General features: G+C 37.2%; 3 protein-coding genes across 3 annotated transcripts; all 3 read left to right on the top strand.

Moving 5' to 3' along the window:
- Window positions 1–7690: 7690 nt before the first annotated feature.
- LOC113731151 (peptidyl-prolyl cis-trans isomerase CYP21-1-like) lies at window positions 7691–12150 on the top strand. The gene is made up of 7 exons (XM_027256241.2): window positions 7691–8111; window positions 8883–8961; window positions 10523–10570; window positions 10708–10731; window positions 10845–11027; window positions 11161–11236; window positions 11831–12150. The coding sequence occupies exons 1-7, from the start codon at window positions 8013–8015 to the stop codon at window positions 12018–12020; spliced, it is 699 nt and encodes a 232-aa protein (XP_027112042.1). The 5' UTR covers window positions 7691–8012; the 3' UTR covers window positions 12021–12150.
- Window positions 12151–12737: 587 nt separating this feature from the next.
- Window positions 12738–17239, top strand: LOC113731150 (uncharacterized). Its single transcript, XM_027256240.2, has 3 exons — window positions 12738–14049; window positions 15677–16022; window positions 16831–17239. The coding sequence occupies exons 1-3, from the start codon at window positions 12980–12982 to the stop codon at window positions 17092–17094; spliced, it is 1680 nt and encodes a 559-aa protein (XP_027112041.1). The 5' UTR covers window positions 12738–12979; the 3' UTR covers window positions 17095–17239.
- Window positions 17240–20942: 3703 nt separating this feature from the next.
- LOC113731149 (actin-depolymerizing factor 5-like) lies at window positions 20943–22234 on the top strand. The gene is made up of 3 exons (XM_027256239.2): window positions 20943–21096; window positions 21332–21591; window positions 21883–22234. Exons 1-3 carry the CDS (start codon window positions 21076–21078, stop codon window positions 22031–22033), a joined length of 432 nt encoding a protein of 143 aa, XP_027112040.1. The 5' UTR covers window positions 20943–21075; the 3' UTR covers window positions 22034–22234.
- The last annotated feature ends 5467 nt before the right edge of the window (window positions 22235–27701 follow it).

The raw sequence follows: 27701 nt of genomic DNA, 5'->3' as shown, positions 1-27701 counted from the left end.
TTAGTGGTGTGAGGTTCATTGTAAGTTTTTCATTTGTAAGTGAATCTTTCATGAGTGTAACTCTGTGAGGGTTGTCCTGAGGGATAGTAAAACGTTATGGCTTGACCGAGTGGAGTTCGGGGCAAGGAGGAGGTGAACCTTCCTTTGTACACAAGAGTGATTGTAATTCATCAACTTGAAATAGCTTATTTGAATTAATCTACAAGCTCAAGAGGAGTTGGGTAGTTAATTGGTTTGCAAATTCCTTCCTTTTTATTTACTTACTGTTACGTTTGTGCTCTTTAAATTGATTATCTCTTCTACTCCCAAGCAGCCTTGCTTTCTTGTTAATTGTCTCATTGGTTGTTTTCGGGTCTTACAATTGGTATCAGAGCTTGGTCTCCTAGAGATTAAGCTCAATCGGCTTTGGAGTAAAGATGACAACCAACAATGCTATGTTTTTTGAAGGACATTCTGTCATTAGACCACCTATGTTTAATAGGTCAAATTATGTGAGTTGGAAAGAAAGAATGATTATCTTTTTGCAGTCTATTGATATTGAATTGTGGTTTATTATTAGTGAAGGTCCATATGATATCTCTCTTATAGATGAAAATACTCACAGATCTAGACAAAAAATGAGAAGTGAACTGACTGCTGCGGATAGAATTCATCTCACCTTAAATGCAAAAGCCATGAATGTGTTATATTGTGCATTAGATTCAAATGAATCTGCTAGAGTCAAAGGCTGCAAGTCAGCCAAGGAAATTTGGGATAAATTGAGAGAATTTCATGAAGGTAGTGAGAATGTTAGAGAACAAAAGAAGTCCATTCTGGTTACCAAGTATGAATCGTTCAAGATGGAACCTCATGAAAACATAGATGAGATGTACTGTAGATTCAACGACCTCATTAAGAACTTAGAGGTGCTGGAAAAAGAATATTCTCTAGGTGAGAAAAATAGAAAAATCCTGAAAGCCTTGTCCAATGATTGGAAAAATAAAGTGACTGCTATTGAGGAGGCTAAAGATTTGAATACTATGCCTATTGAATCTCTTATTAATTCTCTAACCTCTTATGAGCTGAAATTTAAATCCAAAGTGCAAGAGGAGGAGGATGCGAAAGTAAGAAGGAGCATTGCTCTAAAGGCATCACAAAATAAAGATGATTCTGCCTCCCTAGATGAAGAAGATGTGGAAGTTGATGACAGTGATCTTGCTCTCATCACAAGAAGTTTCAAGAGAATTCTTAACAAAAAAAGATTTAGAAGAGGAGGGCCTAGCAATTCAAATTCTAATCAATTCAACAATGCAAGAAACAAAGGAAGATATGAAGCTAACAAAAAGCAAGGTGACAAGTGCTTTGAATGCGGCCAACCTGGACACTATGCAAGTGAGTGTCCAGTGAAGAAGAGAAAAGGTGAAAGAAAACCCAGATTCAATAACTTCCAGTTCACATGGAATGAATGCAACTCCGATGGTGAAATTGAAGAGGAAGAAGAATCTGCTCAATTGGCTTTCATGGCCATTGGAGATGATGAGGTAACAACTTGTAACTCTCAATTTGAAAGTGATGATGAAACTGATGATGATCTTGAATCTTTCATTATAAAATTATATGATAGTTTGAAAGAATCTTATGCTAGAAACAAGGAGTTAAAACAGAAAATTAGTTTTTTGCTTCGAAATAATGCAAATCTTTTTCAACAAAATAAAAAGTTGAATGCTGAAAATGATTTCTTCAAAAATAGTGAGACTGCTTTACACTTTGAGCTTGATAGAAAAATAAAGCTTTGTGAATTGTTCAAAAAGGAACAAGGTGATTTGAAAAGAAGAATGGATGGTTTAAATGAGTTGCTCCAATATAAAAAAGAAAACTGTTTTCTAAGTAATAAATCAAAACCTCATTTTGGCACTCATCAGATAAGACTGAATCAATATGCAAATGAGTTTACTATCCATAGGAAAAGGCAAGTCAGATTTATTAAACTCGTTCATGTGAATAACTCTTTGGTTATGTGTAATTTTTGTTGTCAAAAAGGTCACATGAAAAGTGATTGTTATGTGAGGAAAAACATGAGAAGAGGCATGAAATGCATGTGGATAGTTAAACATGATGCTAACTCTAACAAGTAGGGGATATTGGTAAAATTGATGAGATTCTTGTTCATAATGCTTTTCTGTAATTCTTTTTTGAATTTTCTGATGCTTAGAACTGTTTTTTTTTTCTTGATGTTTTTGAATATTACTGAATTTATATGATGTCAAAAAAAGAGAAAAAAGAATAATGCTGATCTCATGATGATTTGCTGTGATTGCTGTCATTTCTCTGTTTTTTATTTGGATTATTGGATTCTCTGTTATTGTTGCTGATTTTTGGTAGCTGATTTTTACTCTCATCTTATGATGACAAAAAAGGGGAGAAATGGATGCAATGAGTAAGGGGGAGTTATTCTGAGGTTTTGGATGCAATGATTGAGGGGGAGCTTATACTTATTTTTGTTTCTTTCCATCCATTGTTTTGTCATCATCAAAAAGGGGGAGAATGTTGATCTTGATCCTTATCTTTTGATGTTTACAAAACAAATGGATGTTACTAATATCTCTTCAAAGATCTATTCAGTTATGAAGCAAATCAGTTCCAAAGATCAAGTGCAATTGAAAGAAGACAAAGTATGCTGAAGCTGTCGGACGCTCAAAAAGACTGCATCGGACGTCCGACAACCATTGAGTATCTTCGGACGCAGAAAACCAGCCTACCGGACGTCCTAAGGGATTGAAGAAAAATTCCCAGTTTTACATCATACCTTCGGACGCAGAAAACCAGCCTATCGGACGTCCGAAAGAATTGAAAAAAATCTCTTAAAATCTCTGCCTGCTGTCGGACGCACAAAACAGGCTATCGGACGTCCGACACTGCCAACGGATAGTTGACTGTTCAGCTACTTTCTATCCGTTGGAAGCATTAATGAGGCACTTTTTTGGTCCTATATAAATAGTGGTTGGTCAGATACTTCAAATAACTTTTGCACACTGAAGATACAAAAGATCTACAGTGATTTTAGTGAGAAAATACTCATTAAAGAAGATTTATAGTCTTAGTGGTGTGAGATTCATTGTAAGCTTTTCATTTGTGAGTGAATCTTTCATGAGTGTAGCTCTGTGAGGGTTGTCCTGAGGGATAGTAAAACGTCCTGGCTTGACCGAGTGGAGTTCGGGGCAAGGAGGAGGTGAACCTTCCTTTATACACAAGAGTGATTGTAATTCATCAACTTGAAATAGCTTATTTGAATTAATCTACAAGCTCAAGAGGAGTTGGGTAGTTAATTGGTTTGTAAATTTCTTCCTTTTTATTTACTTACTGTTACGTTTGTGCTCTTTAAATTGATTATCTCTTCTACTCCCAAGCAGCCTTGCTTTCTTGTTAATTATCTCATTGGTTGTTTTCGGGTCTTACACAGGCAAGGGAGGATTTAAGGTGGGGGCACGGGCCCCCACTGTCCCCCTTAAATTCTTATAATACTTATACAATTTTGATATAATTTTAAATGTGCCCCCAGAGTTTTTTAGAAAGGATATGAAACAATTACGTGATTTTCTAAATTAGTTCATAAACTAAAATTTTAAAAAGATACGTGGGGCATAAATTCCATTTGAAGTAAGCTAAAAAAAGCCTTTTCATTTCAACTAACAAGTACCAATCATATCATTCACTTTCTTTGGGTCCACTTCTCAATTTCCCTTCCCTCCTCTCGTCCCCCATTTTTCCCCCACAACCGAGAGCCGCTATCTTCTACAACCAAGCAGCTAGTTACTCTTTCTCTTGATCAATTCATCCAATCATATCATTCACTTCTTTTGTCCCCATTTTCCAATTTTCCTTCCTTCCACTGGTCCCCCATTTTCTCTCCTCAACCGAGAGCCATTCTTACTTCCACAATCAAGTTAGTTATCAAAATATGAAAACTCGCAGTGAACAATTATAAATAGTTTAGCTTGTTTTTGAAATAAAATTATTATTACATTAATAATTTTGAATTTGTCTTTTTATATTTTTATGGAATATATGTATCATTTGTACTTGTTAATAAAATTTTTTTGGCTTAAAAAACTAGAAAAAGAGTAGGTAAAAAATTTTAGTATTACTTTTGCCCCCATTAAGAATTTTTTCTGGTTCCGCCACTGTGTGCAGGGCCATTTCAGAAAAGGACATACATTAATTTCCTGAACACGATTGATCATTGAGGTGAAAGAAGGAAAATAGATATTATTAAAAAAATGTTAGCAAAAAAGGTAAGTACAACCCATTAGTATTATATCCTGATCCGCGCTAAGAGAGAAAACAAACAAATTATGAATGCGCCTAGTGGCTGGGATGTCAGAGCTTCCACATTAATTGCCATTAACGCTAGAAGCAGACTCTAATTTGGTTGAGCTCGACTTCTTGTTTGCTTGAATTTTGAGATAAACAGCTCTTGTTCTAGTGGCCAGCTCTTGGATTTTATCCGGTTGTAGTTGCTAAGATTTGTTGGTTCGAAATTGTCCTGTGCTTCTATGAATAATAAGTTAAATAACCAGCCGGTAACAAAGAACTCTGGTACTAGTATTCAACTACGTGTGTACGTAAAGGAATGATTTTTGCTAGGGGAGGGTTGGGTTGGGTGGTACGGGGGAGGGAGTGTAAGCAAGAGGTCTCGGGTTCGAGTCTTCCCGCTTACACTAAAAAAAAAGAAAAAAAGAAAGGAATGATTTTTGCCAACATAACTAGGCAGGCCTTCTGCTTCAATAGTAATTCTAGGATTCCATCCAAATCCGATACCTGCTTTTCTTTGTGAGTTCTGACTTGCTAATATACCAACATGGCATTTTTTTTCCTCGTCTCCAGTCTCCACCAGTGTTTTAAAAATTGGATATGACCGGCGGGTTCGATCGGTTGAATCGTGAACCGGCTATGATACCAATCCGATTGTATACCAAAGCCAGTGACTTCAATTAAACCGATCAAAACTGTTAAACTGCTAAAAATCGGTTGAACCGATGAACCCCGGTTTTTTATTTTCTTCACAATGTCCTTTTTTTTTTTGAAAGCTTTGGAAAAGTGGGTATATTTTTGGTTGCTGGTCAGGTTTTTGATTTTCTTCACAATGTCCTCTTTTTTTAAGGTTTGGAAAAGTGGGTATATTTTTTGTTGCTGGTCAGGTTCAATCTTGGGACTTCATGTGGAGAAAGCAAAATGTTTCACCATTACACCAGAGAATCCTTTTTTACGTTTTAGTGTATAAACTTTTATTTGTATATTTTTTATACTAAAAAAAATTAACTTCCATGCCCTATACAAACTTTTCAGCCGCCAGTCTATTCACATTCACCCTACCCCTCATCTCTTTGCATCGCCATCTTCAGTCTCTATGTTCCCAATTTCATTTTTTTTCTTATCTAATCACAGGTATTTTATGGTCTATGAATTTATTTCCTCTACAAACTCTTATTTTCTTTCCATTCCTCTTTCTAATATGGACTCTCCTCTATTCTTTTTCCTATTTCCAACCCTTTCTAAATCTCTATCTATTTAGTCCGATCTCTTGAAGTTTTTCCACATCTTTAGTTCAATCATTTGAAGTTTTATTTTCTTTCTATTCTGTATGTGACAATTTTTCTTTTCCTTTTTTTTTGAAATTTTCCCTTCTTTTTTTTGGTACATTGTGTTGTTCTATTTTTTGTTCGTTTGAAATTTCTTTTTTTCAATTGCGATTTTTTAGGTTTTTCTTTGCTTTTTTTTTTGTATGATTGAAAGAAACTACATTAATCAATTTTTAGAAAATTTATCTTTTTGACTTCTTTTTTAGAAAATTTATCTTTTTCAAGTTATGAAAAAATTTGTTCTTGGGTACATATTTTTTTTATTTTTTTATTTTTGGAAAAGGAATACTTCAAGTTAATATGTTGAAAATCTTTGGATGAGTTCTCTTTTTTTTTTTTAAGATTTGAAACTTATCTCTTGGTGATGAAGATGAGGCCTGGAGGTACGAAAATTCTTGGATGAGTTCTTCTTTTTTTTTTTTTTATTAAGATTTGAAACTTAATCTCTTTGTGATAAAGAAGAAACTGAAGTTTGAAAGTACGAAAAGTTTGAATCTGGGCTTATTCTGCACAGGAGTATCACCAGACAATAGAGTTAATGAATTTAAAAATTTTTTATTTTTAAAAACAATGAATCGATGACTCGATCGATTGAACCGAAAACTGGTGGCTTAATCGGGTCAATCCCTGGTCTGAGTTTCAAAACATTGATCTCCACTCTTTGAAAGTTTGTTGTCACCTACTACTGCTAACTTCGGCTGCTTTAGCGTGCTGGGGTTGACAGCTGGCTTGGGGACTAACTTGGAACAATCAACTCTTCTCAAGAGTGAGAAGTCTCACCCTGACTACTGCGATAACGTTTTTACAAAATCGGGCCTAAGTTTCTGATGATACTCATTTTGTCTCTATCACTGGCTTTCAGTTCAGAAAACTTCTTCTCAGCTCAAAGTTTGCTTTGCAACCCATTTCCCAACCCAATCCAAGTCATCAAAGTGGGTGAGATGTGATATTGAATTCTCCATTTGGGAGCTGTGTTCGGCTAGCATTTACGGCCCAAACGCAAATGGAGCATGACTTTTGTAGTACATACTAACAAAGTACGCGTATCATGACTGGTGCCAAATTTTGCCTATGCCCAATACCCAAATCAACCAATAAAGAGAGTATTAAATTAAGTGTGGGTGAAGTTCTTAGTACTCCTTTAAAAAAAAAAAAAAAAATTCTTAGTACGACATTTAAGTCCAATATCATCATTTACAAAAAAAAAAAAAAGAAATCCTCTATTATCCATTTTTATACAATAGAATCTATCGTGTTAAAAAAAAAAAAATCCATTTTCTACAAGGTAACCCAATGGGTTTATTTATTAAATAAATTTTTGCTTTTTACTCCCAAGGTCCCGATGCCTTTTGTAGCTTACAATGGTACATGTGAGATGGGTTTGTACGGTTGTAATTTTTGCAATTTGGTGTAGTTATTATATATATTTAGATTTGTAATATACAATTATATTATATATTGTATTGAATATAAGATAAATATTTTATTTATATATATTATTTTTTTATGCATACAATAATGTAGTAATATAATTAAACACTAAATAAAATATAAAGAGTACAACAAACAATCGAACCCTAATTACCCTGGCTCATTTTTTCGGTATGTACCTCCTCGGTCCACTTGATTCTCAAAATTTTGTCTCAAATTTCGATGACTTCAACTGATATGAGGATGGCAGGTCAAAACGGAGACAGTACAAAACCTGATGCAGAAATATATAGGCACAACCACAAGATTTAATGTCTATGAATTTCATATGGCAAGCGAGGATTTCTGCGGCATGAACAATTGGTACTATAAATTTTTAATTTACCAACTTTTTTACTCCTTCAAAAAATTTGATGCCTATTTATTTTGTTTTGTTTATAATGAGATATTGTCCTTTGAAAATGTCAAAAAAGACGAAAGAAGGAGATATTTTACCTTTTTCTTTACGGTTTTTTTCCTCTAATTTAGAATTTCTTAATTAAAACTCACAAAGTTCCAGAAATAGGCCAAGGTAATTTCCTTTTCCCTCACCCCCCTCCCCACCCAAAAAAACAAAAAAAAAAAAGAGGTTGCATTAAGAGACAAATGGTAAAGACGAATTAAATTAGCAGAGCAAGCCGTCAAGCTTATCTTCCTCTAAGAATTGATGGGAAAAAGGAGCAATTTACTGACACCCCGAGCGTAGTGGTTGAGTATTGATTGGTTGTCAGTTCATCAAACAAACATTTAATTCGGGTTTTTTAGCTGCGATTTCTGCCCTTTATCTCTCTATACTCGAGCGACAGAATTTGTTCTTCCTATTTTATCATTTACTTTTAGGCGGAATTTATTGAAATTGTGGTGTGCTGTTAGGCGGGTGGGGAAAATATGTGAAATAGATGCTGAATTGTGAAGGTAGAGGAGATGGGAAGGGATATGTCATTCTTATTGCAGCCCAGGAGTCTTCTGATCTTGGTTGTGGCTTTAGTTCTCATCTTTTTCGCTTTCTCCTTCCCTCAACAGGTACTTCCTCCCTCCTTTTTCTTTTCCACTTCTGATTTTATTCTTTCATTCAATTATCCGCTATGTTATTTAAAGATCTGATTGTCGTTCTGCTGTGAACTTGATGTTGACTAGGGAAATTACTCTGCCCCCCCTTTTTGCTTAAGTAGAACAAGAGTCCGCGACTATTGCATAATTCACTGGCAATCTCCTTTTTTTCTAGAATTGGTAAAGATAGGTTTCTCCACTTAAGGATGTGTCTTGTTAGAGTGTTCTAAATGAGTGAGGCAAAGAGCTTTAGAGGTAAGTGAATTGATGTTTGTGGTTTCCATTACTGCTAAAGGATTTATTTAACAAACTTGATTTGTTTCTCTAAAGTCTTTTCCTTAGCATAAGAGTAGAGATAATTAATAACTGTAGCACTGGTACACGTAGTTAGCAAAAGATGTAAACAAGCTTTCCCAGATAACTTCCTTGTGGACAGGAACAAGAATCACCTATGAACATCGATTTATATGCATATAGGTATGCTTTATAACATCAGTAATTAAGATACAATCGCTGAAAAGTTGAGCCTACCAGTAGACCGTCTGAATCCTTTGAACCACATGTATGATGTATCCAATCTTGATTTGATAATTAAAATTTCATCCAGACTTCTAAGGGGCTAATAAAAGATCCTTCAATTTCTGATCTTTGAAGATTGTATTGCGACCTACAGGGCGCAAGACCTAAGCTTTTTTTATTATTAGCTTGATTTCATTGCGTAATCATCCTTCAATAAATTGGCAGGAAGAAGAGAAGGTGGAAGAGGTGCATGAAATTACTCACAGAGTCTTTTTGGATGTTGACATAGATAAACAACACGTAGGTATGTGTTCTTTATGCCTTCCTATGGTGGATTGTGTGTATTGCTGGGTTCATAGTCCGTCTTGTTAATAGTGTTCTATTTTTCTTTTCCTTTTAGACTCCTTTGTATTATTTGATATTCCACGTATCTTTTGCAATGTTGTATGATATCACTCCCCTGTTAACATTTTGTTTAAGTTACTCGGAAACCTTTATGTTGCACATAGTACCTTCAGGTACCTACATTCTCCTATATGGGAAAAGTAGTAACATTGTCCTAGACTGCATATCATGAAATTGTTGCTTTGGCACTTTTTGTTGTAGCAACATTGCCCTTGGTACTTTTTGGATCTTGGTTTTTACCAGTCTAACCTGTTCTTGATTGAGTTTGAATGGTTTAAGTTTGAATTTACGGGTTAACCATTGAACTGGACCGGAGGCATGGGATTCGACTGGTCAAGCCAGCTAGTCCAGTCCGGTTTTCGAAACACTGTTCTTGACAGGACATTATACTTTCTCATTCCACCTATAGGACCTGATTTTTATGCAAATTTTTGGCATGAAAAAAGTCATTTTCCCTTGAGTATTATGTGAGATAACTGGGCTCTATTTGGATTGGCTGTTTTTTTTCAAATACAATATGCTATAGTAACACGCCCTAAAAAACACAAAAAGAAAAAAAAACCACCAGCCCTTCCTTTCTTCACCTACCACCACCCTGCATCTCCACCCACCTCCCGTCACCCCCTCCCTCTTCTTCCCCTCTTTCCCTCACCACATCCACTTCCCCCCTCCTCCACCTCTCCCGTACACTTTCCTGGCACCTCCTCTTCCTCCCCTCTGTTTTTCTGCTGCTGCACTTCCTCTCCCCCTCTGGCTTACCCCCTCCCTCAGCACCTCTGTGCTCCCTCCCCTTCTAAATTTGGTTGCGCAACCATATCTGGAGGGGAAGGGAGGGTGGGGGTGCAGGGAGAGGGGAAAGGTAAGGTGGTGGGAGAGGCAGGAGAGTGGAAGTGAGGAGTGAGGGAGGAGAGGAATGAGGAAAAATAAAAGAGGGGGGGGGGGAATGGGAGGTGGCGGATGGATGGGGGAGGTAGGAGGCTGAAGGTGAGCTGGTGGTGGGAGGAGGGAGGAAGAGAGGAGTAAGGGAGGAGAGAATGGGGGAGTAATAAAAAATACCCCAAGATACAATTGTATGGTAAAGTTTTTAAGATATAATGCTATAGTAAAGTTTTTGAAAAACACCTAATCCATATGGACCCCTCAGTATTTGGAAAGATGTGTTTGGATATTCAGTAAGCACAGAAAAGTTGTTTCCTGAGAATCAGTCATAACCTGAAGATTCTGTGAAGTTATTTATCTCTTGTGCTTGCACATGCATTTGTGCTCTTGCCTTCTTTGTGAAACTTGAAGGTGTCTAAAATTTTATTGGATGGATTTGCGGGAAATGATGAATTGTTATGCAACAATGTTTGTCAAGGAGAAAAAGTATATTCATCCATGATGAACAAAGGTCGAAGTAGATATATTTACTACCTATGTTTTTTGTCTAATTTCATCAACTAATTCTTGTTTATCTACAGGAAGAATTGTTATTGGATTGTATGGCCAAGTTGTACCAAAAACAGCAGGTATGCTCACATCTTCCTGCACCCTCCTTAAATTTTATTGACACAACACTCTAATGCATAGCGCCTACTGTTATTCTTCTTACCTTTCTACTTGTCTTTCCCAAAACCCCTCATGTTATCCCTTTTATTCTTTGCAGAAAATTTCAGGGCTTTGTGCACAGGTATTTCATGGTTTGTTGTTGTTTACTTTTGTTCACATCAAACTATTGGAACAAAGTTAGGAGCTTGCCTATATTGACTTTTTTAAGCAAAGACCTTACTTTACTTGAACCAGGGAAAAAGGGCAAGGCTGCCAAAGGAAAAGCTCTCCGTTATAAGGGAACACCATTTCATCGTATTATACCTGGATTTATGATTCAAGGTGGAGATATTATCTATGGTAATGGGAGGGGAAATGCATCTATTTACGGAAGGACCTTTCCTGATGAAAATTTCAAGATAAAACATTCACATGCAGGTTTCTGTTATTATCTTAATATTGGTACAATATTACTTGTTAGTCTCTTTATGGGATTATTTGTTGAAGGGAAAAGTGTTTGCCCCATTTCAGTTTTCCTTTTCGGTAATTATTGTGAGTTTCATATATGCAGGTATTGTTTCGATGGTGAATTCAGGACCTGATTCCAATGGATCACAATTCTTTATCACCACAGTCAAGACGTACTGGTAAGCATTTGCTGTGGTCTAGGTCTATGGTAAAACTTATTATATGCCTCCTAACATTCAGGTTCTTATTTCACCTTGGAATGTGAGCTCCAATGGTGTTCAGTTTAAGAGCTTTCGCCAGAATTGGTTACAATATGGCCTCATTTAGCCTGTGAGAGATGACTATGATTTGGAAAGATGCATTGGCTTCTCTACTTCACTAATTTGTTCTGATCTTCCTAAACAAAAATACTTGAAAAGAAATGGTCTCTCTGGGACTGCCTGGTTTTGGTGGTATTGGTGCATTGGCCACTTAGAAATGGTTCAAGATGCAAAAGGATTCTCGTGACAGCAGTTGGATATTGGTTAATAAATGATGGTGGTAAGTAGAGGAAGAGGAGGTTTAACGTTGAGGAAGTTCTGGAAACTGAACTCTGTGTTAGAAATTTTTTCAATGGCTTGAAAAGAATGCAATTTAAGTCAGAGACTTGAATTAATTTTCAACTCCTAATTAGATGGATATATATATATACACATGATCATTAAAAAGAAAAAAAAAAAGGGCATGCTGCCTTGTGGATATAACTGGAATTCTTTGACACGAAAATTTTGCAGGTTGGACGGAGAGCACGTTGCTTTTGGAAAAGTTATTGAAGGCATGGACACTGTTTTTGCGATAGAGGGTGGAGCAGGCACCTACAGTGGGAAACCCAGGAAGAAAGTAATTATTGTGGATTCTGGAGAGATACCTAAGAGCCGGTGGGATGAGGACAACAGCAATGCAGCCACTAGTATGTCGGGATGACAACCGGCAGGAAGTTTTGGATCGTAAAACTGACATATTCGGCATAGATTGTTTTACAGACATTTTTAGTGTTTTGTATCATGTTCATTAGACTATACTGCCAACTTTATAATACAACAGCCTTTGTTTCTTCCCGGGAGCAATTTTTGTTGGTTTCTCTGGACTCAAATAGTAAACGATCCACATTAATTTGTTCTTTATTTTAAAGTTATTATTATTATTATTATTACTTATTATTATATCAAGCCATGATTACTGGATGTTCCCTATTTTGAAGGTTCTGGGAACATATCAGGTACTTAACCATGTGGACTTAATTTTTTTATATCTATCTATTTATTTGCATGAAGAAACATTTTTTCAAAAGCAATACTACAAGCGTATTACTGCTAACAAATAACTCTTCTGAATTCAAGAAACTTGAGAGCTTCTAAGTCCTTTTCCTGAAAAACAGATATACAATGCAGTGTTGAAATCTCCCTTGCTTGTCCGCGAAGAAAACAGAAATTCATGGAAAGGCAAGTGCTGTCTGGAGGTGAAGACACAAGTTTTACTATCTATGGCGGGGTGGCACTCTGGATCAGAATCACAATAATCATCTTTGGTAAAAGGGGGGCTGCTACTTTTAAGTAATAATGCTACTAATTATTAGGCCTAATTAATTCTTCAGAGTGAGAAGAGATATACTACTAATAACGAGGGTGAGTGGTGGTAATTGTCAAAAATCTGATGTACCGATCGACCATTCAGATCACGATTATCTTCTCCAGCCCCCAACTCAACTCAACTCATCTCATCTCAGCTGCTGTCAGCTGAGCTGAGAGCTAAGCTGAGCTCAACCCAACTCAGGTAGAAAGAATTAGCCAATACTCCACCGCCAAATCCGTCTCCACCTCCTCGTGCTCCTCCCTCACCAACCCCCACCAGATACCTCTGCTCCCAAGTCATCTTCTGATGCCATGGACAGCAGCAAAGAAGACCCCAACAAACTCTCTTCCTCTCTCCAAGACCCCACTCCCACCCAACCTCTCCTCTCCAAGCCTTATCCTCCTCCTCTAGACCACCCCGCATCACCCGTACCCGCTACCCTCCGCCCCACCACATCCCAACCCAGCGATGACCACTCCCAGCTCCTCCAGATCTCCTACAATTACGGCCCCCGCCCCTTCAAAGACTGGCCCTTCCTCCTCCTCTTCTCTCTCCTCATCCTCGCCACCTTCGCTTTCGGCATCTTTGCCTCCGTCCACAGGAACCCCCACCACTCCCAAGTCTCCTCTTTTTTCTACAATTCCACCTCCTCCACTTGCGCCCTTCTCGAAGTTACACAACCCTCCTTTTTTAGCAACCCAATTTCGATTAACGCTTTAAAATCGAGTGTTTTGAAGAGCTTGATATGGACCCTTGTCATCACCTTAATTTTGAGCGTGCCCTTTGTTTTGTTTGTACTTTTGTTGCTCAAGCATTACACCAAGCAGCTAGTGTACATATCACTTCCTTTCTTTGTGATAGTTCCTGTGTTTCTGGATATCTACTGGTTTGTTGCTTGCCATGTCAGCTCTAGATGTAGCGAGGCTCTTCCTTTAGCCTATCGAATTTTGATTTTTGTTTTCATATTGCTGATAATTGGGGTGGTAATCTGGATTTTTGTAGTCAATTGGCATCGGATTGAGTTGACCATTAACATAATTGGGGTGGCTGCAAATGGGCTATGGCAGAATCTGGGGTTGTTTGGGGTGCTCCCAGGATTGACTTCGGGGTTATTTTTATATTATGCACCCATTGTCGTGTTCTTGGTTTTTGCTAGATTCAATGGGAAGATTGTGCCCAAGGAAAAGAATGGTGAATACTATTGTGTTTGGAAACAGGACGGTTGGGTACCCGCTTATTATGCCTTGGCCATTTTGACAATGCTTTGGTCTGCTACAGCAATGATTGAAGCTCAAGTTTATGTCATTAGTGGGACTATAGCTCAATGGTACTTCTCCAAGGATTATGATAGGCCCAAGAAAAGTTTAAGAAGCGCCTTGAGGTTACTTTCTGGGCCTGCTCTTTTATATTCTCTCTCTCTCTCTCTCTCTTTTAACCACCCCTAAGAATTCAAGTTCTGAAGGAATTTTGAGTTGGTTGAGAAAACTTGGTAAAATGTTTGGATTCTTGTTAGTCATTTTGGTAATCTTTTGATTATTTGCACTGTCATGATTCTATGGTTTGAAGGTGAGTCGTTGTTACTGCCTTGGATTAGTAGAACCCAAAGTTTGAATTTTTATACAAATCGCAGGATAAAGGAAATATTTGAATACCTCTTTAGAATTAAGTTGCGTATACATTTGCTTAGGAACTTTTTTCAGACAAAAAATAGTTGGCCTACATTTTATGCCATGCCCGTACGGCACACAATAGAAAAATCCTATTTAAGTTATGCTGGATGACAATTTAGTAAGACAATTGTGTTTCTACTCAATCAGGTATATAGCTTAAAGATGATCTTGCAACAGAGAGGGGACTTAAGTATCTTTTCATGTCTTGTTTTTTAAATACATTCATTTTTTACTGCTTGTGCTTGTGCACTCATTTAGCATTTTGGTTTGAAATCATAAAAACAGCTGTATCTTAAATTAGTTGCACTTAGATGAATTTTACTTGCTGTTTAGTACTTCCAATATCTGTCAAAATGGCTATATATGGTGATTACATCCTTATTAGTGTACTTTGTTTTGATAGTAATCCTCGAAGAAGTCAGCATAGTTTATACGCAATTCCAGGATTCTTCAATGAAAGACTAGAAGGATCTCCAAATCTTCCTTAGCATTTGTAGGCACTGGTCTTGGAACTCCAATCACCTTTTTGTTTTTCCTTTTTTTTTGGGGGGGGGGGGTGGTGGTGGAAGGGTTTAGGAACTCCAAAAGCAGTTTGAAGAATGTAATTGAGAAGATGCTCTAACTTTTGTAGGATGAAATGACTTCTTGTGGTACTACTACTCCAAATGTAAGTAGTTGCATGTATTTTCTGCTCAGCTGTTGCAAACAAAATTAACACTTTCTTGAAAAGCTTCAAAATTTCTTGGCCAATGATTGCTTAGCAAGATTCAGGTATCGTAATTTACAAGTTTTCAAAATCTTGGCGATATGACCTGATTCAATATATTACAATTTAATGTTTCCTTTTGTCACACGAGTAATTTTTCTTCCAAAATGACTTTTGATCCTTTTGTCTTATTACACAACAGTTTATCCAAAATTTAGTTGTCAGAACTCAAATACATGTTTTTACTTTTGAAGGGATATCATACTGATAAAACAACTTGAAAAAGTGCACTAGTAGTAAGTGTATTACTACTGAAGATAATTCGTCTATTGTTGTTAAAATATATGAACAAACCTTTTGTTAGCAATGGAGTTGCACTGCCATTATTTTCTTGTAAAAGCAGAACACCTGAAGGGAGAAGAGGAAGGATAATTATTTTTGAACTTATGGAGGGCTGAAATGATGTACATCTTTGGTGTTTTAATGCTTTATTGTGCTAATGGCTTAGAAATTTAATTTAACATATGGACTGTCAGGCAAATTGCATGTAAAACTGTTTAGATGCGTTTATTTTATGCAATCTTCTCCATTTGATTTGTTCAATGTCTCATTTTTCTTTGGAAAACGTGCAGAAATGCATTTGGACCCTCCTCGGGCACGGTATGTTTATCTGGATTGCTTGTCGGTGTTGTTCGCTTTGTGCGAGCAATGGTTGACAATGCAAGGAATGAAGATGCTTCTGGAATTGTGAACCTAATCCTACGGTGCTGTGTGAATGCCCTAATGGCAGCATTTGACTTTCTTAATAAGTTCACTATAAACTTTGCAGCTATAACTGGTGAAGCTTACTGCACCTCTGCAAGGATGACCTATGAACTGTTGAAGCGCAATCTTCTCTCAGCCGCTTTTGTGGAGACTGTCTCCACTCGTGTTCTGGCAGGAATAATTTTTGTTCTTTCAGTACTATATGCTATAGTGGTGAGTTCACTATTTGTCACTTGTCAATTTTCCATTTGAAGAAAATATACGCTTGAATTTTTTCTGACTGAACCAGGCATAACAAGTAATTATTTGTGCAAACTGCATGTTGGTGAGATAATCTAAACTTAGTTGTTGGATTGCTGAACCACCGAATCTTAAAAGATTAGTTTTATAAAGATAAACATAATGAGTATCATATGACTTATTTGCCTGTGACACGTGCCTAATCAATTTACCATCCATGGCTAGATATTGCTTCCAGGAAGACTTTGTCCTATTTTGGCTGCAAGCTAAAATTGAAACTCGTGAGATTTTGCTCATTATTGAGTCAGGCTACATCAAATATTAAGTTTGAAAACAACCAGATGAAGTTGTTTATCACAAGAGATGGGATAAATGAAGTTTTTGGTTAAATTGCGGGTAGAACTTTGCTGAAGCATCCTCTCTGGACCTTTCCCGTTGCAAAACCTGCACCAAAATGTGTCTCTGCATGTGTATTTGCGCTTGCATGTGTGTGTGTGTGTGTGTGTTGGGAGAGGGAGAGGGGGAGAGAGAGAGAGAGAGAGAGAGAGAGAGAGAGAGAGAGAGAGAGGGAGAGACGTTTTGCTTTTTCTTTTATTCACATTATGCTTTGACATGTTGGTATTGGCATTCAAGCTTATTTAACTGTGGGCATTCAAGATTAGCTTAGTGGAGGATCAATTCTGCAGGATGTTATATTTGCTCTACATATTAAAATATGTATTATAGAGTAAATGTGTTTCTGTTTATTCTCTCACGCTGTACTCCTGTCTTCCTCATGCAGGTCTGTCTTATAGTAAGAGCTGTTGGGCATCTTGGTGTGGAGGCGTACTTCGTTGCTGCTATGGCATGGCTACTGCTCTTGGTGGTGTTGGGCTTCTTTGTGCATGTGCTGGATAATGTGATTGACACCGTATATGTGTGCTATGCCATTGATAGGGACAAGGGTGATGTTTGTAAACAAGAGGTTCATGAAGTTTATGTTCACCTCCCAATAAGTAGGAGCCAGAGATCAGCGTTTAGTGCTAGAACACCAATGGTTGTATAGAGTTTACGTTTTCTTGTGTCTGTATTAATTTTGTACTTGGATGTTTAACTGCGTGGCGGAAAGATTGTGCATATGTGTTTGTTAGTTCATTTGACTCCTTTCAACAGAGGTAGATTCAATAAGAAAACAAGGCTTTCTTGAAGAAGTTATCTGGGTCTTGTTCTGTATCTCTGAGGTGTCAGCGGCGGCATTGCACCTCTTGAAAGCAAACTTGCCAAAGTGCAAACTCGGTGTTCAACATTGCATGGTGGTTTGATTCATTTTAGGCCACGGAATTAATTACTGATGTTAGCTAGCTTCATACTTGTCAGACTATCGTATTTCTGCCGAGCCCTTCATTAGCTTCTGCTAGGCCTTGGGGATCATCATGGCAAAAGGCGACGAAATTGGAAACTTTATTGACATCCCAACATGCAAAATCACAAATTTAGTAACATATGTCGGAAATGTTGGAAAATCAAGCGAGGAGAATTTTGAGCAGAAATCAATTCCCAACACGTGCTGTAGCACATCCACCTGAGTTAGAGAACCATCCAATTTGGAATCGACACAAGATTCATGACATATTTGGGACGAAGCAGGCAAGAAAATAAATCAACTATATCCAGCTTCCCTATCTTTGGCCACGAGAAGGTGGGATTTTATTTTATTTTTATTCAGGTATCCCGGAACCATCGAATTTGTGATTTCACAAATTACTGAACATTTTGACTCATAATGATCATTTAAGGTGCAAGGAAGTCGCTTTTAACCATTGGTGTCAAAGATCAATTACCTCGTAATTCATTTAAGGGAAAATCGTTTAAAACGTCCCTCACATTTTGCAAAATAACTTTTTTCGTCCATCGCATTTAAAAATGTAATTTTACGTCCCTTACAAATTCACATTGATCAAATTTGGTCCCCAACTAGGTTTCCGCCTAATTTTTGTAGAAATCCACCACGTGACTTGCAAGTGATCATTTTTTAAGGGTAAAATTGTTATGAATTTTTACATAATCTGATTCATAGTCCCTCACATTTCACAAAATGAATTTTTTTGTCCCTAACATTTTACAAAATGAGTTGCTTCGTTTCTCACATTTCAAAAAATGAATTTTTCCATCTCTCATATTTTTTAAAATGAATTTTTTCATCCCTCATTGATCATGTATACGAATAGCTTTTTTTCTATAAACCCACGTATATGTCTATTTAATTTTACCTGAACAGTATGAATAACATGTAATTTATCTCTATTGGATTTCATCTAAACATGCTAATTGTAGTTATACACATGCTATTCAATAGATATATATAGGGGTTTTAAACTAATAATTTTGTTTGAAACTCATGTATATATTTATATGATTTCACCATTTGAACCTCTTCAATATTATTGACATTTCTCTTTTGGTAATAATTTATTTATTGAGTTGTATAATAAGGTCATCTAATTAATGGGTCCTAACTCGAATTCTATAATTGTGCTAAAAAATTTCAGTTTAAATCTGAAATTTCTACTCGACACTTTTAAGGCCAACAGTTGAATTACTTGCCTTATAATTGTGTTAAAATTTGAAAGTGCCAATCACTTATTTCTTTTTGTCATACTTTTCTTTTGTTTACTTTTGCTATCCAAATTTAATTCGATATAAACACTCGATAATATTTAGAATTAAATGTCTTCTTTATTTTCAAATTTCGAGTAAAAGAAAATGAATATAAGTGAAAAACTAACAATTTTTTTAAACCTATGTATATATCTATTTGATTTCACTTGAGCAATACGAATAATGTGTAATATATCTCTATTTGATTTGACATGCTATTCGTACTGTTCAGGTGAAATCAAATAAATATATACATGGATTTAAAAAAAATTATTCACACACATGATCAATAAAAGATGAAAAAATTCATTTTGAAAAATGTGAAGGACGAAAAAATTTATTTTATGAAATGTGAGGGATTATGAATCAAATTATATAAAATTTGATTTGACAAATTTGCCGTTAAAATATGATCACATGCAAGGCACGTGGTGAATTCCGATAAAAAAACTAGTCGGAAACCTATGTAGGGACCAAATTTGACCAATATGAATTTGTAAGGGACGTAAAATTATATTTTTAAAAGTGAGGGACAAAAAAAGTTATTTTGCAAAATGTGAGGGACGTTTTGATCAATTTTCCCTTCATTTAACTTCCTTCCTCTTTCATCTTATTTTTGTACTGTTTTCCTATTCTTTGAAAAAAAAAAATCATATTCATACAAGTTGCCTCATCTATCAAATCAGCTCACAATGAAATCGTTGGACTGCAAATCCAGTTAAGTTTGGAGATGTTATATTATTATTATGTTTCTTTTGATGGAATGAATAGGGGCCAGCCGCAGGAAAGAGACACGTTCCCATGTCCAACTCCATCATCTGTCTGTTCACTTGCTCTGATAGACATTGTTAGACGTTAGTGTTTGTAAGCTCTGTGTTGTTTTTCTCCATTCTCTCTGTTTCTGTGGTGCTCGTGGAATGTCTCTTGCAATCATATCCCGCTTACATATGCATTTGCTATACTGCTATTTCGATGTGAACACGATCAGGATAATGCTGCGCTCTTCTTATCTGCCAAATTCCTAGAAACTTTTTATGGGATGCCTAAAGGTGCTCAGGGATTAGTTAGTTTAGAAAAAATTAGGGACCAAAGTGATAGATAGATCGTAGATCTCAATCATAAAAATGCCCAAAAGAAAGATAAGAAAGCTGGCAAAGGAAGCTCAAGGTCTATCGAAGAGACATTGATTTAATTACTTTAAACCAAGAAATTTCACCGCTCCGCTTTCCACACAATTTGTATACGTACCACATGTTATCGCTACAGTAGTTGTTATTACCAATCGATGTCGATGGGGGACGAATGGACTCTTCACCTTTGCTTCCACGCCAAGGTTCTTTTCGAGTTGAGGAACTCAAAGAGAGGGAAATGCGGGGCATGTAGGTGTACCGTCGGTGATGAGGCCCGCTTCCTAGAGACCACATGTTTGCACTGTATTCTCTCTGATTGATTGAGCGAGGTCTATAACGTATTTTTGTATAATAAAATTCTGACTCATGAGCAAGATTTTTTAGGTTCAAGCATGAGAATGGATATGTACCGTTTCGCATATGTACCATTTGATTTCCAGTCAGAAATTACTGTTACAATTTGGTTGTCGATGGAGATGACCGGAAATTTTTATATGAAAATACATATTGGGTAATCTGATGAACAGGTGAAGATTTTCAATACACAAACACAGGAGCAGCAGATATCAAACACCTAAACTATACCCAAGTTGGTGAGTCGCTGACAACTAGCAAAAAAGCCATCAACTTTAGCAATAATGTTAATGGCCATGGCGTGGTCCAGTGGAACTGGAAAGAAGATGGGATCGAATGGATGAGTTCAAGGATGGATGCGCAGAAAGCAGAGGGTTTTTTTACAGGAAATACATCAATGACTTTATGTAGCTAAGAAGATCAAACATTGGCAAATATATAATAAACCAAGGGCAATGCAGAATTATATAACCTTGATCCATTTACTTAGTACTTAGTAGTACTAGTATTTAACTATGCTTAATTCACAAAGACCCCCGCCCCCGTGTGAAAAAACATTCTTTGAGGCCGATAGCCTAGAAAACATCAAAAGTTCAACTCCTCCATTTGGCCAACCAGGCAACATTTTCCAAGGCAACCAGAGCTCCCTTGGAGGGTCATTTCCGTCATTCAGATCCACCCCCAAGGACTACAGGCAGTGTACAGAAGCCAAGAAATAGACCTCATCTCATGAGGACACCTTTGTAATATACCATAAATCTGAATGGCTTTTTAGGTAGTAAAGTTTGTATATAAACCCCTATAGTCCATTTATTCGATCCACACTTGGATGTTAAATCAATTCGCCTGCTTAGCTGACAAATTGACCGCCTGCAGCTTCTCTCAACTTTGCAACCACAAACAAGATGGCGATGGCTTTCAAAATGGTGCACCCTCAAATTACCGTTCTTTCAATTCTTGCACACTGATCATCGTTTTCTTTGCATAATTCATCTTCTTTAGTAATTTGTGTCTTAATTTGGCCGAGCTTACATGTACACATATGCACATATATTGAAGCTGCAGATCAAGCCAATATGTATAGGAGACACAGGCCCAATTATTTATTAGTGTGCAACATCGTGTTTGTTTTGTTGAACATATTATATGCGTGCATGATAGGCTACAACAGGGATGTGGGTAACGGAGGAATGCAAGAATTCGTTCATGGAGATGAAGTGGAAGAAGGTGCACAGATTCATAGTGTTCAAGATCGATGAAGGTTCTAGGTTGGTGACGGTGGACAAGGTGGGTGGACCTGGTGAAGGCTACGAACAACTTGCTGCCTCCCTGCCCAAAGACGACTGCCGTTATGCAGTCTTTGATTTCGACTTTGTCACCGTCGACAATTGCCGGAAGAGCAAGATTTTCTTCATCGCATGGTCCGCCACTACTCCCACCTGCTTATCATTCTAGTAACTGATTTTCTTCTGCTTCTTTTATCTTTGATCGGTGGTTCCCCCTGATATGATACCAATCTTTAAGCATACATTTATTCCCCTTTTGTCAATATTGCTAGAGACTAGAGCTACCTCCAAGAATTCAACAAATTTATGGGCCAACTATGCAGAAGTAATCTTTTGTGTTTATTGCTAATTAATTAGACAGATCATTATTGTCTCTGTTAAATTGAGTTGATGTGTTGCAAGTACGTTGATGATCTCCTCGATCAGGTCTCCGGAGGAATCAAGAATTAGAGCAAAAATGCTGTACGCAACTTCAAAAGATGGACTGAGGAGAGTGCTGGATGGGATCCACTATGAAGTTCAGGCAACGGATCCGACCGAGATGGGGATGGACGTCATTCAGGATAGAGCCAAATGATCGTTAAAGACGAACAACTTAATAATTAAAGACATGTCAAAGTCATGTGTTTTGGCATCTTACTTTACCTAATGACTCCATCCGCCCACCTTAGAGGCCTTTGTCTGTTCTTTTTCCAGGTGGATCTGGTGATAATTGTAACCTTACTCCTAGCGCTAATCTTGTACTAATAACATTATCCGGTGATAATTTGCTTTTTCAGACGCCACTTTTTATTCACCGATCGCCTTTAATTTTAGATAGATCTCTCTGTCCTCAGTCCCTAAATCTGTTTTCTAGGGTGGACGCGCAAAGGTTTCTACTAATCAATCATTCTGCCTTTTAAAGGTTCACGCTCCTTGATTGAGCCTTTTAATGCTGCAAGTATATCTTTAGACAGCATCGTTACGTAAGTAAGTAAATATGGTAGTCGGGGTAAGGTAAAAAAAATAGACTGGAGAAGAAAAGAAGAGGTTAGGGTTGACATTGACGGCAAATACCAAGGATGCTGAAGCGTCGGCATAAAATACCAAACACCGAGTCCAAATGGCTCAACTTCTTGATAATTGATGATAGAACTTCTTGATAATTGATGATAGAACTCGAATATCAAAAAAGTGCTACAGTTTTGAAAGGTTTGTTTGGATTGTGTTTTATTTTCTCAATTTTATCTGCTTACATCATTATTACAATTTTCAATACACCTTTTTATCTTTTCAATTACCTTTTTATCTCACACACATCACATCACAAAAAGTGCTGCAGTAAAAAATATTCCAAATAAAACACAATCCAAACAAACTTGCATCACCACGTCTTTCACAATTCACAAAGGGTTGAAACTTTCAAAAGAAAGTGTAGATACTTGCTTACTGAATTACCAAGTAGTTCCACCCCAAATTGCGTATTAGATATTAAAAGCTCTTAAATCATAAATTTGGTATTCCAAATTTTTCATTTAATGGTGATTATCTACGCCCATTTGTGGTCTTGAAATTTTCCATCTTGGACCTACGTACTTTCACATTACTGTGCTCTCTTGCGCAACCGTTCAGTTATTTTGAATTATATCAGGTCTCCGTCTGTTCTTCCTTCCAGCTGTAACCTGTATAGGATTCCCGAGTGTTACTACTGTTTTTTGTTTTTAACCTGTATCATCAATTTTGTGGACAACAGAATGATGACTGATATTTTGGTTATTGCACGAGTACCAAGCCGGAATAGCGATCTATCACTTCATTCTTGATGCTTCCTACAAAAGCAGGCCTACTGCAACAACCAACTCAATGATGTTGAAACAAAATTAAGACTGCTGGAAAATATGCGGGCATTAATTGTTACTTAAATACTCGAGCCTTTTTATGGTGACTAATAAATGTTTTAGATTCTAATGGTGGTTCTATGCCCCATAAATTTAATTGTTTGAAGCTGTGCACCGTAAAATGTTTGGTGTATATGCATAGGTTGTGTTGAATCCAAATTTTTCCACAATCTGAAAACTCAGAATTGTACAAGCTCCAAATGGAGGACTGTACATGAGTCCAGACGAGAGAAAAATATAGCATTGTAGTAGCACGACATCATAAGTAACAATTAATGAAAAGATCTCTCAGGAAACTCAGGCCCGTGTCCGTGGGCGTTGGTTCCTTCGCCCACTACCAATGGACCGGCAAATGTAGGCCTAGGCCTTAGTTGTTACTCAGGCGACCTTAGTTGTTCCACGTCCTCCCACTGCTTACAGCTTTTGCTGCTCCAACCTTAAGCCCATTACAAGGCTTGGTCCATGGAAATGACTAAAAGCAGTTCTGGCATCTAGCTTTATTCTCTTTTCCCCTTTCCTCGAATTAAAAAAAAAAATTTATTTTTTATTTTTTGACTTTGAGCATCCGGTATCCTCATCCTCACGGAGTCTAATCCAGATTTGACCCAGAGAGTACTTGCAGAATTCAACTCTTACTCAAAGGTGAATGTTTGAACCAGAGCTTTTCAAAGCGCCACATACAAGAGTCCAATTTATGACCTCCCGTTGACATTAGCATCCCGCTTATCAACTGCTCCAAGATCATGGATTTATTTATTTATTTTCCTTTTCATCGAGGTACATTTTAGAGATGCAAATGGTTAAATTGGAAAAATATGTTCCTTGACATATAGATTTTGAAACAAGTACAATGTATTTAGCTCAATTATGGTGTATATATATATATATAATTTTAAAAGTCGAAGTAATTAAAACTACTTGAAAAGGTTCAATCCCTATTATTATATTGACCGTCTTATATTTGCAAGTGTTAGAGCACTAAGGGACCTGAATAAATGTAAAATGATCTATTGTTTTTCCCTTATGTAGAAAACAGAGTAAATTTGTTTGGACAGGAGATTATTTGCCCAAATATATTTGCTTACATCATCATTACAATTTCCAATACACCTTTTTATCTTCCCAATTACCTTTTTATCTCACATACATTACATCACAAAAAGTGATATAGTAAAAATATCTCAAATAATTTACAATCTAAACTCAAATTTCTAGAAATCCTCCAACATTAATTGCTTTGCAAAATTTGGAGGTAAGTTAAGCGTGGAATCCACTGAAGAACCTTATTTAACATAGTGTGCTAATGCATGTGCTTAGGCCTGTCAACGGTCTGGGTCTAAACCGGGACCTGGACCAGATCCGTCAATTTATTCCAATTATGGGTAGGGATTTAATTTCGTTATCCGGACCCGGACTTGGATCTGTTTTGTGAAACAAAAAAAAAATGGGTCGGATACCGAATATAGTACTCCGACCCGTATCCGGATATAAATGGATTAATAGTTTTAAAAATATATATTTATCAATATAATTTGATTAAGGTGGTGTATTTGAGTAAGGTCAATTTGATTTCTTTTCTTATTTGATTTTTTTTGTATTAGTTAGAAATTAGTTTACAAATATATTTTTTTCTTATTTTTATTAGAAATTGTAAGTTTTGATAATTTTTTTTTTGGGTAGACCCGTCGGATCCGGATCCGAAACATAGAGTAGAAGTCCCGTCAGGTAAACAGGTCGAATTTGGATCCGATATTATTCCGGACCCAGACCCGGCCCGTTGATAGGCCTACATGTGCTACTCTGTTATTTTTTTTAGTACAACATTATTACAATTGATCCTATACTAGGGGGAAAAGGAGGGGAATGGATCTATTTAATCTATTGAGATGTTCGAAAGTAGTTAAATAACTTTTGGCAATACTAAAAAAAATTCTACAAACAAAACACAGTCAAGGAGGTTCAACCCTAACCTAAGCTCAGTCCCTCCTCTAGTGGCCAATTAGTTACTTTGCTACTCTATTACAATTTCTTGGAGCTCAATTGGCATCAATAATTTGAATGTCTAGTGTGGACGCTCACCTTGGCTTTCTCGGCTTGACGCATCGCCGAGGTGACTCAATCCAACACATTTTAGGCCGAGGTGATCACCTCGACTAACTTGGTATTTATCCTCATCTTTGCCCTCCCGACATGAATCCACATCGGTCGATTGGGCCTATCTAGTTATTCGGCATCTGATACCTACAAGTAAAAGCTGACTAGTATTAGACAGGTTCATATGACTGTCGTCGCTGTTATACCTAGACATATCTCTGACACCACCGCCATAGGCTGACTCCTTATAGGTAATAAGGAGTAGGTTCCATCATTCCTCTTATCAGTTTTCTTACTATAAATACTCCCTTCCTTTTGTGAGGAGGGTGATAGGATTTTTTAAGCTTAATTTCTCTCTTGCTCATAACTCTAATCAACTAGTGTTATTTTTACTCCTGATCCTTTGCATAATTGATTTTAACATCGAAGCTAGATCGAAGGATAAAGTCTCGATTGTATCTCTATCTTGACAGGTGTACTTGTGCTATAGATTCGATCCATCAGTTCAGAAATCATCTCGTCATCTAGCATTGCCGCCTTTCTATTATCATCTACTACTGGACCTATGGATGACAAATCTTCGTCGTCAAAGAGCAAAAGCTTTATTATAATCGAGAGAGAGTCCCCTTCAGCCGTGAAAAACGAAAACTGAAGTAGCTTAGCTAAGATGATGATGATCTGTTGTTAAGAATTACGGAAGAAAGCATGGTCAGTGATCGGTGGCGAAATTGATGGGAGTGTCCTACTCGCCAACTCCAACTACTCCTACACGTGTCCGTTCTTTTTTCGTGTATGTGTGTGTGTGGGGGCGGTGGGGGTGGTCATTACAAGCCGAAACATGACAAACTCATGTTTTTGGTTACCACACATGATTACTTGCGTACTTAGAGCCATGGATGCATATGTATCCATATACTGCACAGTTCTTGGGAAACTATCACGTACTACTAAATCTTTATTGGTTGGTTGCTAAACCCCCCACAAAAAAAAAAAAAAAATCCTGAATCGCAGGTTTGCAAAAGTGCAAAAGAAATTGATTATTTTTTCGACCACTAAAAAATGGAGAAGCATCACAATGAATTTAAAAACGCAACTGATGTGAACCTCTTTAAGGGAATGGAGTATCCTATGGATGATTGCCGTCACGCACCGTTTCATTCTTTTGTTTACAATTTACAATCTGCAGTTTGGTTTCGTTTTCGTGCAACAGCAGTAGCATGCGAAGGAGCAAGGAATCCATAATTGTATGAGCCACCTTCCTGTGACTCTAGTAAGTAACTGGTAAGGCCGACAGTCTCCCATCCCATCCGACGGTTATCAAATCAAGATCCTCCTCCTATTAACTACCTGAAACGATGGAAATCAAGTCGACCCAATCCTCCAACTTCAACCATATACAGTACCATATACTACTTCCTTGTTGCTTTTCGAGTTCAATTCACTTGTCATCAAATTGGGTTTACATTTAACTTTGGGACCTCAATTAGCAGAGCAGTACTATAAAATAAAAAAGTTTACTAGTCAGAGATGCATCCAACTCGATCGGGCTGCCCTTTAACTTTTTAGAGCAGTTTGGCACGGAAATCAAATTGCAGCAGTTTGGCGCCCTTTCTTTCTTTCTGCAACAACCTTGAGCGTGAAGGAAGCCATGATTGAGGGGGGGGCCAACAGTTTTGACGGTCTAGATTTAGATGAGCAAGCATCTGGCTTTTCTCCTGGGACTGAATGGGATTGGGAGACATCTGATCATTTTGCAGGACCCCACCACATGTACTACGCTGAAAGCTCAAGAAGATGATGCTTCGGCTGCCAAAAAAAAAAAAAAGAGAGAGAGGGAGGGAGAAATATATACTCCCATGCAGCATAAACACGGTACTCCTACGTAGCAGAGGATGTGTACGAGGAACGGCCCAGTACCGCATGTTTGGTGTTCATCCCAAAACTAACGGACGCTGACTACTAATACTCGCAGTAGTGGTAGGAGTTGTACTGTGCGGAAGATTCCAATGTCGAACTTTCTGACTGACCTGATGATCAAAATCTTGTTTATGATTGGAATAAACTGGGGAACAAGGATGATCGAACTCGATGTATGGTGTCTTGGTATTCATTCATGTTTAAGGACTTAGCTATAGCAATTTTCAGACAGGGAAGATATTTTAGGGAGCCAATCAATGTCAGTCAAATTTAATCTACACACCGTATAATACTACCAACTTTTGAAGGAGATGATGATATTTCTGCAGAGACAAATTAGCAGACGGCGGTGTAGTA

This window comes from Coffea arabica, chromosome 2e (genome assembly GCF_036785885.1).
Source record: "Coffea arabica cultivar ET-39 chromosome 2e, Coffea Arabica ET-39 HiFi, whole genome shotgun sequence".
Classification (NCBI taxonomy): Eukaryota; Viridiplantae; Streptophyta; class Magnoliopsida; order Gentianales; family Rubiaceae; genus Coffea; species Coffea arabica.
Note: the sequence above shows the minus strand (reverse complement) of the source record. Positions and strands in the feature narration are given on the sequence as shown.

Bases quoted from the DNA above. Each gene is read 5' to 3' on its own strand.
- LOC113731150 (XM_027256240.2), top strand. From the start codon at position 12,980: ATGGACAGCAGCAAAGAAGACCCCAACAAACTCTCTTCCTCTCTCCAA. The intron at 14,050-15,676 runs GTTACTTTCTGG...GAAAACGTGCAG, and splicing joins AGTTTAAGAAGCGCCTTGAG to AAATGCATTTGGACCCTCCT. The intron at 16,023-16,830 runs GTGAGTTCACTA...TTCCTCATGCAG, and splicing joins CAGTACTATATGCTATAGTG to GTCTGTCTTATAGTAAGAGC.
- LOC113731149 (XM_027256239.2), top strand. From the start codon at position 21,076: ATGGCGATGGCTTTCAAAATG. The intron at 21,097-21,331 runs GTGCACCCTCAA...CGTGCATGATAG, and splicing joins TGGCGATGGCTTTCAAAATG to GCTACAACAGGGATGTGGGT. The intron at 21,592-21,882 runs GTCCGCCACTAC...CTCCTCGATCAG, and splicing joins AAGATTTTCTTCATCGCATG to GTCTCCGGAGGAATCAAGAA.
- LOC113731151 (XM_027256241.2), top strand. From the start codon at position 8,013: ATGGGAAGGGATATGTCATTCTTATTGCAGCCCAGGAGTCTTCTGATC. The intron at 8,962-10,522 runs GTATGTGTTCTT...GTTTATCTACAG, and splicing joins CATAGATAAACAACACGTAG to GAAGAATTGTTATTGGATTG. The intron at 11,028-11,160 runs GTTTCTGTTATT...TCATATATGCAG, and splicing joins GATAAAACATTCACATGCAG to GTATTGTTTCGATGGTGAAT.